At 50.8% G+C, this 14,669-nt stretch overlaps 1 protein-coding gene across 3 annotated transcripts in view; it reads left to right on the forward strand.

Annotated features, from left to right (window-relative positions):
- The window catches only part of UBASH3A (ubiquitin associated and SH3 domain containing A), a 40,041-nt gene extending 35,164 nt beyond the window's left edge, over nucleotides 1–4,877 (forward strand). The window contains exons 11-14 of one of the 3 annotated variants that reach the window (XR_001138122.1): nucleotides 2,361–2,505; nucleotides 3,087–3,348; nucleotides 4,264–4,373; nucleotides 4,733–4,870. Coding sequence is in view for 2 of the 3 variants with exons in the window: in XM_012659975.1 (XP_012515429.1) it covers nucleotides 2,361–2,505; nucleotides 3,242–3,348; nucleotides 4,264–4,373; nucleotides 4,733–4,870 (500 nt within the window). In the remaining variant the exon portion in view is untranslated. Of the gene's footprint in view, nucleotides 1–2,360; nucleotides 2,506–3,086; nucleotides 3,349–4,263; nucleotides 4,374–4,732 lie in introns of all 3 variants that reach the window. The other 2 variants (XM_012659975.1, XM_012659976.1) reach the window with 2 other exon arrangements.
- Nucleotides 4,878–14,669: the final 9,792 nt, after the last annotated feature.

Below are 14,669 nucleotides of genomic sequence, written 5' to 3' on the forward strand. Positions count from 1 at the left end.
ACTGAAAACGTTAGGCAGTTCCCGTCTACACCCGGCCTTGTGGCTGTTCCTTCACTCTCTGTCATTTTCCTCCCTATCGTGGCGTCGGACCCTGAACCCCCCCGCCCCCCACACAGGGCTTCAGGTCGCCGAGACAGAAATGCCCATTTATTTCACCTGGCGTTGGGGCTTGCGTGCTAATTGCGTCGCCCTCTGATCCCAAAATGTGCAACTTCAGTGCAGCTTGACCCTGAGGACAAGGCACGGCTTCCTAACGCCCCTCGTCCTCTCCCCACCGAGGCACGCACACGCACACGCACAGCCCCACACGCTCACACACGCCACGCACCACACGCACACCTTGGGCTTTCGTTCAGCTGCTGAGTCAGACTCTAGTCCTGGGGAACAAGATTGAGAGGAGATGTGACCCAGCCCAGGCACCGTGGTCCCCGTGTCAGGCTCGCTGTTTCTGCACTCACATGGGTAGGCATCCACGCCCTCCCCTGTTCAGGAAGGAGCGAGACGTGAGCAGCGTCCACGCCAGCACCGCCCTTTCCGGGGGCAGCAGGTGGAGGATGGCGCAGGGGTGGGCTCTCCAGCCTCTGATGACCTCCCAGCTGCACTTGCAGTTTGAGGACAGCCAGCTCTTAGTAGCTGTGGTGGACGAAAGCAAAATAGACATGCATTAACAGTAACTTTATCCCCGGATCGTTTAGGATCAATATGTTTATAATTCATCCAACGGCGATAGTAACAAGATGTGGACAAAGCAAGAAACACACGCAGATGTATGATAAAATGTGACAGGCCCGCGCCTCGGTTCCCACCTCCTCCCCCAACCCCAGCCCTTGACGCCCCCCATGTAATGAGAGTATTTTGTTCTAAACCACATAGGATGCCGCTGCTCTCCCACCAACCTCCAACCACTTCAGCGTCCGCCCTTGCCCGGCGGCCCACTAGCCAGCGGGGTGAAAGGTCACAGACCACCTGTGTCCGGCCAGGCCGGCCACAACCGTCTCCTCCCACCGGGGCTTTCCTTGCCCCCATTGGGAGGGGTTTTCCTGGTGATGGCCTTAATCTTCCCTTCCCTACACAAACTCTCTCACCATAATCACAGCATATGAATAAAAGAATAATAAATAAATAAATACAAATAAAACTTAAGCTATTCTTTTGGTCAGCCTTCATAATAAAAGAATATGACTGAGAACTTCAAAAGCATTTTTCATAATCCCAATTTTTTGTGGATCTTTTTCTGACTTTCATTATTTTGGCATCTTGCACGTATAACAAAAAGTTCTCAAAAATGTTTTCTGACAATGGCAATGTCAGTGTCTTCACCATGATCTCTCATTGTCTTTTACCCTGTGTGCAGATACTATTACGATGCCTGTTTAAGGGCACGTTCGTAAATCCCGTGTTAATTCAGAAAAACGAAGACACCTGGTCTTCTTCACAAGGCCTCAAACTTGATCCACCTGCTGCTCAGGCCCACATCTGAGATGCCAACGTGCAAAACTCTACTTAAACCCAGCACCAACCCACGTCCAGATGGGCCACTTCCCCCAGTGTGGCCGCAGAACAGTGGCCCGCAGGGTGTCCTCAAAGAAAGAGGTCCATGGCCACCCAGCAGGAGGCTGTCAGACCGTTTCTTCATCTGCTGTGTTCACAGTGGACGTGGGCCCGTGGCAGGCGTGGGGAGAGCCGGGGGCCTGGGGAACTCAGCGTGACTCTCTCCCCAACGTGCTGACGAAGCTCACGCCATGGGCTCACGCACATCTGGGGAATAGACTTTACGTTCAGTATTTCAGTTTAATGACATTTTCTCCATTTCAAATGAAAACGTTAAAGTCTTTTTTTTCCTGATCAAAATGAGATGACTTTGCTTTAGGTCTTCTTATAGTCAAGACATAAAATGCTCAGGAATGTTCCAGAAGATGGTTCCCTTCCACCTTTCACCTCTTGCCCAGTCTGACGTATGTCTTCCCCGGGAACGTGCTTCCCAAGGCTGACGTGCTCTGTCATTGGCACGTGCTTGCGGGCGGGCTCTCCGCCTTGGCCAGCTCTGTGCTGTGGGTTGGTTTAGCTGCCTTGGCAGGGCCTGCCGCTGGACCCTCACCAGCTCCCGGACACTGTCCCCCCCTGGAAGACATAGGCTCATCATTGCTCTGACACCTTCCAACTGCCTGGCAGGTTTAGTCTCAGAAATAGCACGGCTGTGCTTAATCACAGAACAATATTGCCAAGAAAAAAGAAATAACAGAGTTTGAAAGGCTCTGTTTAGATTCGTGTGTAAGATGCTAAGACCTAGGAGGAGACTTATTTGCATGACACAGAGTGAATGTCAAAGACGATCAACACTTGTATTCTGTTGAACCCAGAACTCAAGCTGGAGAAAAAAATTAAGATAAGAGTGGAACCCGGAATCTTTGAATGGACAAAATGGGAGGCAGGCAAAGCCACCCCAACCCTCATGAGCCCGGAAGAGCTGAAGGAAGCGAACTTCCCCGTGGACACTGATTACAGGTAAGCTCTCCTAAAGCTCTCGGGGGCTTGTCGAGTTCTTATTAAAGAAGAATTTTTCAAGATGTTGTTAAACAGGGTAAGGAAGACTTCATCCAGGAGGGACCACTGCAGTGGGGCCCTGCAGCAGCAGAGACCGGGCTCGATTCCAAGTGCGAGGAAAGTCGGGATTATAGTCACGGAGCAGGGAGGCGGCAGTGGATAGAACATCACAAAGAGGGTGGGGTAGTTCTCCGGTGGAGTAGTTCTCGTGAAGTTGACGCACAAGGAATCTTGCTGCAGGCTGGCCAGGGTGATCAGACGTCACCTGGGGGTGATGGAGGATGAGGAACCAGTTCAGACATGGAGCGGAGCGGGGTTCTTGCTAAAACTGACCCTGCAAGGACAGACACTGAGGCCCGCAGGTCAGGGCCTGGTCGAGAGGAGGGTTCGGAGAGAGAACATTTGTCGTTCTCGTCCCATGTCTGACTGCCGTCACAGAACGTCCCCGCGCTCAGCAGGAACACGTGGGGATGGAACGTCACAGAATGTCCTTGTGCTCAGCAGGAGCACATGCTGGGGATGGAACGTCAGCCTTTTGCCAGTTTTGAGCACAAAACTGGAGCCTCCTATCGACCTCAGTCCTGCCTCCAGGCAGAGCCATCTTGGAAGAACATTCCCCTTCCCTGCTAACCGCAGCTGTGCAATCCTGACCCTGCCATCGGGCCAGGGTGGCAGCCTTCCCCCTCTGTCCCCGCAGGCCTGCGTTTCCCCTCTCCTGCCTCCTGCCAGCTGAGAGCTATGGCGAGTACGTGGACAGGTGCACAGCAAGCATGAGCCGGATCGTCAACACCTGCCCACAGGACAGTAAGTGCCTCCCCATCCTCGGGTAGGAACAGCCCCCAGGGTCTCAAGGTCTTGCCTCTGGGATGGAAATTGGCCAATTTTCTGAACCTATTCATGCCCCCAACCACCACCAACCCCGTTCTCCAGCAACAAAGTATGGTCTGGCGTCTGCTGCCGCAGTATCCGGAGCACAAACACACCTTCACCACGCGCCAGACCCAGGACCCCCACTCCAGGGCTGAGTGCAGATGGGCCCAGGGCCATAGGGTCAACACGACTAGTGTCCACACGACTCGAATCAGCTTCCCAGGAAACAAAGGACAGAGAGACAAAACTTCTAGGCAGAGTCAGTGGGTCTGGCCACAGGCCCCTTCCCGACTCACGAGGGGTCCCCGAGCTCTGGCTCTGTCCTGGATGAAGCTACGCAGAGGTGTCATCTTCCCACCTCTTCCCCGGAGCTGGCTGGGTGTGACGTGTCACCTTGGGGAGACTCACTCAGCTTGGACTCTGGAAGTTCTTAAGTTCTTATCTAAAGTGGGGTCGTAGCAGGCTCGTTGTGATAAGCGGTTGATAATTCTAAGGCACATCAGATCAGGCCTGGGCGGCAGCCACGACCACAATTAGCCGCAGTCCTATCTGTGGTTGACGGTGCCCAGGCAGCCAGCCACAGAGGGTGCCGGCTCGGGTCACTTCTCACACCATCCCTGAGGCTGGCAGGCAGCTGCAGGCACCCTGGGCCCTGCGTGGAGAGGAGATGGGCTCAGAAATGGTGCGCGGGTGGGAGCTCCTGCCAACCACACCCACTCCCTGCCCGCGGACCTCTCAGGGCCTTGGGACACTGCAGGGCAGCTCTGCCCCAACAACTCTGGGGACCCCAGGGTAGTGAAAGGCACCTCCGTGGCTGCTCCGACCTTGAGGTGCTCTTTTGTCCTGCAGCGGGCATCATCCTGATCGTGAGCCACGGCTCGGCGCTGGACTCCTGCACGCGGCCGCTCCTGGGGCTGCCGCCCCGGGACTGCGGGGATTTCGCCCAGTTAGTGAGAAAGGTACGTGGCCGCTCTCATCTCTTTGGTTAGCACACTCCCTTCCCAGTACCCGCCAGCCCGGGCCGCAGAGGCCCGCACACCCCGAGACCGGGCCCACCTGCTCTGTGCAAGGGGCAGCCTCGGGCCGGCGCTGACAGACGGGCTGTCATCCCATCATCACTGGTCATCTGCTGAGGATGTTTTCAAAGTCAGCCCAGATTATAATTCCTGGCAGCTTCGGTGGCGAAGCGCGCGGTGCAGCGAGGAGTGAGCAGTTGATGAGGAGGGACGGGCCGGTACCCGCCAGCTGGCTTTGGGACTCGTCTGAAACCGACTGGCGTTCGTAAAATATTAATAAGTGATTCAAAACTCCGTTCCAGATCCCTTCCCTGGGCATGTGCTTCTGCGAGGAACACAGAGAGGAAGGGAAATGGGAGCTGGTGAACCCGCCCGTGAAGACCCTGACTCACGGCTCCAACTCGGCGTTTAACTGGCGGAACTGGGTCCTCGGCAACTGAGAGCCACCATGCCTCGCGCGCAGCGGCACGGTGAGGCGACACCCTGTGCGGAGGCCGCAAGATACTGTGACTTCCAAGGTGTCTTAGTCTCGCCTGGTGTGATTTGTAGATGCACGAGACGCACTTTTATATTTGGGGATGTTTGTTTGTCACCTGTGTTGCCGTTGTCCTTGAGGCTGGGCCACGGGGGCGCAGGGCAGAGGCTGGGTTGGGTGCCACCCCCGGCACGTGTGCCCCGTACCTGCCCGATACTGGAAGGTGGAGCGTGGCTTGGGGGGAGTGACACCTGGGACTGCAACTTCCAGGCGTTAAAGACTCACACCCCCACACACACACGTGTGCGCACACACACATACACACACATACACACACATGCACACACGCGCACACACATGCACACACATATACACACATGCACACACATGCACACATGCACACACATACACGCACACAAACACACACGCACACGCACACACACACGTGCACACACATACACACACGCACACACACATACACACACGCACACATACACACACGCACACACACATACACACACGTGCACACACACACTGTTTATTTTACGTGTTCATGTCAGTCCGGTCCCCCATTGTCTTTCCTGCTCCTGTTTCCGTCGCTCTTTAGCTGCGTCCACACGGGCTAGAAGAGGTGTAATCCTCAAGAAAATGGGCAGGAAAACCACCCACCAGATCAGCACTGGGACCTGCTGCTTAGTGTGAGCACCCATGTGTCAGCTTCCTGTCGCTGCTACAACAAACCACCGCAGACTTGGTGGTCACTGAAAGCGGCGCAGCTTCTTTAGCGCGCACAGACTTACTGTTCCGCAGTTCTGGAGGTCAGGGCTCCGCTGTCGGCCTAGGTCCCTCCTGGCTGCTCTAGGCCACGATCCCTGCCCCGCCCTTTCCAGCTTTCAGAGGCCACCTGCATCCCTTGTCTCATGCCCGACCCCAGCCCTCCAGGACAGTAGAGTAGCGTCCTCCAAGCTCTCTCTGACCTCTGCCCCCGCTGTCATTGTCACCTGCCTTGGGCCCTCTGCCTCCCTCTCCCAGGGCCCCTGTGATCCCCTTGGACCCGCCGCGTAATCCAGGTAATGGCCATCTCCAGGTCCTTAGCCTCACTGTGCCTGCAAAGTCCCTTTCGCCATGTAAGGCCCCATGTTCACGGTGGGGACTAGGACGTGGACATCTCTGGGGGTCACTCCTTAGCTGCCACCCCTGTCCTCCCAGGCATTAGGGTCCAATGCACCCCGAGTGCAGGTCTTTTTTTGGCTCCCCCTTTTCTTGCTTCCGATCAAGATGGGCGGGAAGGGGACTTTGCAGACGGGAGGAGTGGGTTCCCCTGACGTGACAGGGAACCGGAAGGGCCACCGGCAAAATGACGTCCGCCTGTGACAGTATAAACACGATGGTGGCTTTGACTTCAGGAAGGTGGCTCAGTAGCGAGAGGGGTCCCCCCAGTGTGTCTCCCGCCCCCACCCCACAGGTCGCACCTGTTCCCACAGCCCACGCAGGCGCCTGGCACTGCAGGCGAGATGCCGCCACGGTGCGGTGAAAACCCACCCGCCCCTCCTCCTTCCCATCCCCGTTCCCATTCGGATGTCATTTCCCGTTGCGGTTTGGGACGCGGCTGATCTGTGCCCGGCCCTCTATGTACTAGAGCAAATAGAGAGGCCGCCCGCGGCCCCCAGGCAAGCCGGCGCGGAATATGCGTGAGGACGTCAAACACCCCGGGCAGAGACAGAGCCAGCCCACGTCACGCAGAACACGCTGGGGCCAGACCCGACGGACGCGACCTCGGCATGTCCGTCAAGGGCCATCTCCCGAGAGAAGGGCACATTTGTCTGTCCTTGTTTTACTTTGCTAGCGACACAATCTTCCTGTACCCAATCACAAAGAAGCCTGCAGCTGCCACAGCCGCAGAGAGCAGAGAGTGCCACCCACTCGCGGGCCTCATCCCGGTCCGCTCCGCACGACAAGACCTTTAGGGAATGGCCCCAGGTGTGCCCAGCAGGTGCTGACGGGAAAGCGAGTGCATTCCCTGGCATTGGGTGGGCGGTGGCTCCCACGGCACACGTGCCCCTCTGGGCACTTGCACGGTTGGTCCTTCCTCTTCAGCAGGTATGTGGCCGGTGGACGTGCTCCCCCTGGGCTGTCCTAGACGCTCCGGGGCCACACTTAACTAGTCATGATGATGGATAAAATTTTGCAAACCCAGTGAATGGATTTTAAATGGTGGCTGCTCGTCCGGCTGGTCTGCGACGTGTCTCTGGGTCCACCTTCCCGGGGTGGGGGCTTCTGTGTAAGGACCCGAGTCCTGCTGGGCTGCTGGCAGGCGTCGCAAGGGGGACAAGGTGGTTTGAATCTCAGATTGAGAGGTCTGTGAGCAGGAAACACCATTCTCTTTGTATTGCGTAACTCTGGCTCTGACCAGACCCCCCACGGTGACGGCAGAGACCCCCAGTTCTGCCTTTCTTAGCTTCCGGAATGAGCCATCGTTGTGAGACCGAACCCTGGGGCCACACTGCTGGAGAAGGGCAGAGGCAGAAACGCCCTGCGGACGTTTACCATTATTGGGTAAAAAAAAGAAAGAAAAGACTCCCTGCACTCTCTTCTTCCTTCCTCCTCTTGCTGGGCCTGCCCTCGCTGTTTCTGGGCCAAGCCTGACCCCTGCTGACTTCTGCTGGAAGTGGACGTCCCCTCACCATGGCGTCCACCCCACGCCCCGCCCACGGTATCTGTGGGTGCGTCCCCCCGCCAGGCCTGATGTTCCCACGCCATTACATGGCTCTTCGGGAAGGGCACAGTGGGGAGGGCACAGGAGGAACAGCCTTGGGCTGGGCAGCACAGGCGCTCACACTAAGCCAGTGCCTGTCTCACGGCTGCAGCCCGTGATGGGGGGGAGCTTAGGGACAGGCCGGGCCACCCAGCCACGCCACCGACCCCAGGCAAACACTGCTCTGCTCATCGAGAGGGAGAACATCATATTTCCACCAAAGCAAGTCTTATTTTCGACCAGATTTGAGACTTTTAGATACAATTCACATCATTGCGTATTATGGGCCGAGTTGTGTCTGCCCTCTCCCAAAAATTCTACCAAGTCAACAATTCTGCAGAGATCAGAGGTGAAATGAAAATGAAACTATGGTGGTATCAAGTGGACAGCCGAAAAACCAGATACGCCCTGGGTCCCCGGGAGTGGCTAGGGAGGAACTTAGGGGCTGCACTGCCCATGGGACCTGGTGAGACCCACCCTTAAGGGCTCAATTGTGTCCCCAGAAAAGATCTATTGGAGACGTAACCCCCATTACCTGGGAATGTGACTATATTTGGAGACAAGGTCTTCACAGAGACATTTAAGTTAAAATGAGGTCACCAGGGTGGGCCCTGACCCAATCTGACTGTTGTCCTTGTAAGAAGAGGAGATGGGAACATGGACACACACACAGTGACAACCACATGAAGACACAGGGAGAAAAATGCCATCTGCAAGCCAAGAAGAAACCAGCCCTGGTGGCACCTTGATCTCAGACTTCCAGCCTCTAGAATGCGAGACAATAAATGTGTGTTGTTTAAACTGCCTGCCCTGTCTGTGTGTTCTGCTACGGCAGGAAACCAGTACAGCACGTGAAATTGTGGGTATAAACACTAAAAGGTGCACACCTGCGGGCTGAGTAGGAGGCGTGTCGTGCAGCTCAGTAGGAGACCTTGGCACCGTCGGCTGCACCTGCCTCTCCTGCCCTGCGTGTGTGTGCATGTATGTGTGCGTGTGTGTGCGTATATGTGCACGTGTGTACTTATTTTCAAACATTACGCCTAGAAATCTGACACTGAGGGCAGGTTTTTGTGAGGAGTAAAGGAAGGACGCGGGAACCCCAAATGTGCCCCTGCTTCCCGCCGTGGGGAAGAGCGGGACCCTGCAAACACGCGCTGCTGAGCGCCCCACACTCCTGTCTTCTCGCCCCCGAGCATTTCCAGGAGTCCTCAGAGGAGCCTTGGGGGGCTCAAAAAGCAGCCGCCCCCACAGTCCCCAAGTCCTTCGCATAGCCCACTGCCCTCAGCCTCTGTATACAAGAGGCCTCAGGTGGCCTTGCCCAGCTGCCCATCAGGGGAGTCCAGGTCACCACCTGGAGCTCCCAGGGTGTCCAGTCCTCAGGACACAGAGCCTCGCTGGGGGTCTCCATTCGGAGCCACACTTTGGCCCTGGGATTCCTCAGGGGCTCACAAGGTCCTACAAACAGCCCCACTGCCCCCTTCCACTCCTTCAGGCCTCAAAGGAGCCCTGGAGAGGGAGGTCGGGGTGGGGTGACAGTGGCTGTCCCACCCGCCCGCAGTCACAGCCTGGTCCCCTCCAGCCCACCCATGGGAAGCCAGTTGTCAGTACCTGCAGGCGCCAGGACCACATGCCTGGAGCCCCAAGAAAATCACTGAGATACCAGTGATTTGCCATGGGAAAAAAATTCAGCAAAGTGAGCACAAGTTTACATTCCAAATGTCCACAGCTTTCACTTGCACAGACATCATTAGGAGATCCGATGACAGAAAATAGCCCGTATACAAGGCAACGGCCACAAGACAGGAAACGCCTGCGAATCCCCCGGCAAGCGCCGAGGAGAACCTTGCGACGCCGCGGGGCAGACGGGTGGGACGGGCACAGGCCGCGTGCGCTTGGATGGAGATTCAGCACCGGAGAGAGGCCACTCTCCACGGTCACGCCTCAAAACCATCATCGCAGTAAATAGGGGAAAAGGGTTTTTAGGGAGGGACAGGTGGATTCTGAAACAAACTTCTAGGGATAACTAAGAAAGCCCAAGAACAATACGGGAGAGAGGGAGAGCTCATTCCAACGGGGATTAGTTTAATCTTCAAAAACTGTAATAATTAAACCAAAGAGGAAGCAGCGCCTACTTCAGACGGGGAGGCTAAGATGTGAACGCAAAGACCAGAACCGGCCCTGACATGGTGCATGCATGTGGGAACGAAGGAACGCCAAGCAGCCTAACGCGAATAATTGGAGTTTCTGAAAGGAGAGGCGAGAGACAAAAATGAAGTTGAAAAGTAATGGCCCAAGTTTTTCCAAAATTGATGAAAACTATAAAACCACAGATAAGAATCTCAACAAATCCTAAGCACAAGAGGTATAATGAAAAAACTACATAAGAAAATTCATAATCCAATTGTTTAAAAACCAGGAATAAAAATAAATTATAAAAGCAGGCAGAGAAAAAATACACATAGTATACAGAGGAACACATTAAAGCAGAATGTAGAAAGAAATTCATTGCACGGTAAACGTCATTACTAGGAAAGAAGTAGGGTCTAAAATCTATGACCTTAGCTTCTACCTTAAAACTAGAAATACAAAAGCAAATTGAACCCAACATATGCAAAAGAAAGGAAATCAGAAAGATCGGAGCACAAATCAGTGAAATAGAAAAAAAGGAAAAATAATAGAGAATCAATGAAATCAAAAGCGGGTCCATTGAGAAAAATCAAGAAAATTTATAAAGCTCCAGCCAACTAATCAGAGAAAAACAGAGAAGCCCCAAATTACCAGTATCAGCGATGGGAGAGATGGCATCATTACAGAGTTAACAGATATTGAAAAAATAATAAGGCAACATTACGAGCAATTTTATGCAAACAAATTCAACAACTTCAACGAAATAGAAAATTTCTATTTCTATTCTACAAACTGCCAAAGCTCAATCCAAAAAAGTAATCTGAATAGCTTTATATCTATTAACAGAATTGAATTTGTAGTTTAAAACTTCCCCACAAAGAATTACAGGCTCAGATAACATCACTGTCAAATTCTGCCAAACAATTAAGGAAGAAAAAATATTAATTCTAAACAAACCTTTCCAGGACATTGAAGAGAAGAGAACTTTTACCAGCTGATTCTATGAGGCCAGCATTACCTTGATCACAAAATTAGACAATGACATTTCAGAAACAGGAAACTACAGATAAATAGTCCTCATAAACATAGATACAAAAATTAACAAAATTTTAGCAAACCAAATCTAATGACACATCTTTACCAAGTAAAGCTGATCACAAAAAACGCAAAGATGGTTTAACATTTGAAAATAAATGGATGTAATTCACCATGTCAACAACTAATAGAGAAAAATTGTTTGATCGTCTCAATAGAGGCAGACTTTTTCTTTTATAAAATCCGACGTTTTTACCTGATAAAAACTCTTAGAGAACTAGGAAGAGAAGGGAATTTCTTCAACTGGATAAAGGGCATCTACAAAAAAACAACAGCTATCATGATACCTAACAGTGAAAGACTGAATGCTCTCACAGGAGATAGGGAACGACACCCAACATTGTCTTGGAGGTTCTAACCAGTGCAATAAGGGAAGAAAAAGAAATAAATAGCATTCAGATTAGAAAGTAGTAAGACTGTCTGTATTTATAGATGAAACAATCAGCTGTGAAGAAAATATGATGAGATCTACAGGAAAACTCAGAATTAATGAATTAACAAGATTGTAGAGTATAATATCAATAATCAAAATTAACTGTATTCCTCTATACTAGTAATGAACAATTAGTAATTAAAATTAAAAATAATATCATTTATAATAGCATTAAAAACATGAAATACTTAGGGATAAATGTGACAGAAATACGCAAGGCCTACTCACTGCAACTGCAAAACAGTGCTTAGAGCAATTTAAAGATGACCCAACTACATGAATAAATCTGCCATGTTCATGGATTGTAAGACTCAGTACTAGTAAAATGTCAATTTTCCCCAAATTGTTCTACAGATTCAATGTAATCCCAATCAAATTGCCAACAGGGTTTTCGTGTATATGTATGGAAATCGGCTAGCTGATTCTGAGACTCACATGGAAATGCAAAGGACCTAGAACAGCCACAACAACTTTGAAACAGAAGAACAAAATTAAAGGACTTACACTCCCTGGTTTCATGACTTGTCGTGAAACTGCAATAATCCGCAAGGTGTGCTGGCACCCAAGTAGATCCACAGATTAATGGAACAAAACAGCTAGTGCAGACATCACCCACACATATGGAAAACCGGTTTTTACAAAGGTAGGAGGCGACCCACTGGAGGAATGATAGTGTTTGTAACAAACGGTGCTGGGAAAGTTGAATATCCATATGGGAAAAAATCAACTTCAATGCAGACTTTATTCAAAATTGCCAAAAACTGGAAACAACCCAAATGTCCATCAACGTAAGAACAGATCAGCAAAAAATATGTATATCCGCAGACTACTGCGTACTCAGCAATAAAAAGGAACAAACTAAAAGATACGCGACTATGTAGATGAGAACATTGCGCTGAGAGACAGAAGCCAGAAACAAGGAGAAGGTACTGTCTGCATGCACCTTCCAAAGAGACAAATCTGATCTCTGCTGACAGAGAGAGAACAGCGGTGCTCGGGGCTGGCAGTGGGAGGGAACTGACCGCAGATGGGCATGGAAGCCTTTTCAGGGTGATGGAAATGTGGGCGTTGTTGTGGTGCTGGTCACATGGTTGTATACATTTGTCAAAACTTGTTGAACTATTCACTTAAAATGGATGTGTTTTATTGTCTATATACTTTTTAAAAGTTGATATAAAGTATTTTAAATTTTTTTAAAAGCAATTGGGCTGTATGAATACTTTAGGATAAGTACTGGTAGTAACCGCCCCAAGGCCTCCCCAGCAGCGGGCCGGGTCTGGCCGCACACCCGCACCCCACACCTGGGGAGGCGCCCTCAGCCAAATTAAAATGTGGGCGTTGTTGTGGTGCTGGTCACATGGTTGTATACATTTGTCAAAACTTGTTGAACTATTCACTTAAAATGGATGTGTTTTATTGCCTATATACTTTTTAAAAGTTGATATAAAGTATTTTAAATTTTTTTAAAAGCAATTGGGCTGTATGAATACTTTAGGATAAGTACTGGTAGTAACCGCCCCAAGGCCTCCCCAGCAGCGGGCCGGGTCTGGCCGCACACCCGCACCCCACACCTGGGGAGGCGCCCTCAGCCAACGTTCCCTGAGCCCGCAGCCTACAGCGCTGATGGAGCACTTCGCATGCATCTTTGTGACGGTTATAGGATGTGAATGATTTTCTTTATTTCTGAGGTGTCTATTTGGAGCATCAATTGGGACGACATTATTATTAGGTTCCCACAGTGCAGGAACCAAACTTTGAAGTGAAACCGGAAGTCCAGGGTTGCAACGAAAGAATTCCAGGCTGGTTCTTCGTCCTGCGCTAACACGCATACCTCGCCGTGGCGTGGTAGGCTGCAACAGGCGCTCACCACCTGCGGACCCCACGCCTGCCCAAGCCCAGCTCCAAGCACGGTGGTTTGATCATAATCCCTGCTCCACAAACTGTGGTCACATTAAATGCAAATAAAATAATCCCCTGAGTATAATTACTTATAATTTTATTTCAGCAGTTGTTTCTATTGTGGTGATAAAACTAATATAGCCCAGTTATAACACTCTTTATGATATCACTATGTCCTGTAATTTGTCAAAGTTCTTAACTGGAGCATTTATGAAAACATATTTCCATTGCACTTGCAAAAGGTAGTAAAATCTAATAATTTAGTGTAATCTGTTTTATATACTCTTAAAAATCCAAATTCTAAGCCAGGCATGGTGGCTCACACTTGTAATCCCAGCACTCTGGGAGGCCAAGGCAGGAGCATCGCTTGAGGCTAGATGTTTGAGACCAGCCTAAGCAAGAGCAAGACTCCATCTCTACAAAACATAGAAAAATTAGCCCAGCTGACGCTCAGGAGGCTGAGGCAGGAGGATCGCTTGAGCCCAGGAGTTCAAGGTTGCGGTGAGCTATGATGGTGCCACTGAACTCCAGCCTGGGTGACAGAGCAAGATCCTGTCTCAACAACAACAATAACAAATCCAATTTCTAGAAAATTGTTTTCAGATAAATCTATTTTATTCAGCAGATATGTTCTGGATCACAATTGTATAAAGTGAATTTGAGTGAATTTAGTACCACAGTATCAGTAACTACCATGTAAGTTCTTCACACGTGGAGACTTGTATTACATCACCTGCACTATCTCCTGCAATCCTCGAGGCAACTTCTGATATGTACAGCGAAGAATTTACCTAACATGCAGAGATTACAACGTAGCTGGCTGTGAAGCTGGTGGCTGAATGTGGCACCTGGAATTTATCAGCCTTTGGACCGGACCACCGGTACCCTGAGCCAGGTGAGCCACTGGTTCGGGACCCGCAGCATCTGCACCCCGGGAACTCGCTATGAATGTACACACTTGGGCCCCCCATAGACTTACGGAGTCAGAAACTGGGGGTGGGGTCCAAGCTCTCCTGGTGACTCCGATGCAGCTCAAGTTGAGAACTGTCGCTCTAAGGGAACGGGGCTTTGTGAAGGACAGACGCCGCAAAGCCGACACCAAGAATGGCCTTTGCAGGTGGTGGTCAGGTGCTCATGTCATGTTTGCTCAAAGGCAGGACACCCCTGTGAAGATGAGCCCATGACCTTATAACTATATATAAACACACACACACACACACACACACACACACACACACACACACACACACGTAATACCATGAATATTAGCAAAAATGAGGACAATTGATACAATTTGAACATATAGCATGGATTAGGGAAATTATATCAGATTATATCAATGTGAAATTTCTTAATTTAATTATATTGTGGTTATGTGAGAGACTATCCCTGTTTTTACAAACATACACTGAAATACTGAGGCATATCTTACACTCCAATGGTTGCGAAAAATAT

Source organism: Propithecus coquereli, unplaced genomic scaffold (assembly GCF_000956105.1).
Source record: "Propithecus coquereli isolate 6110/MARCELLA unplaced genomic scaffold, Pcoq_1.0 Scaffold644, whole genome shotgun sequence".
Classification (NCBI taxonomy): Eukaryota; Metazoa; Chordata; class Mammalia; order Primates; family Indriidae; genus Propithecus; species Propithecus coquereli.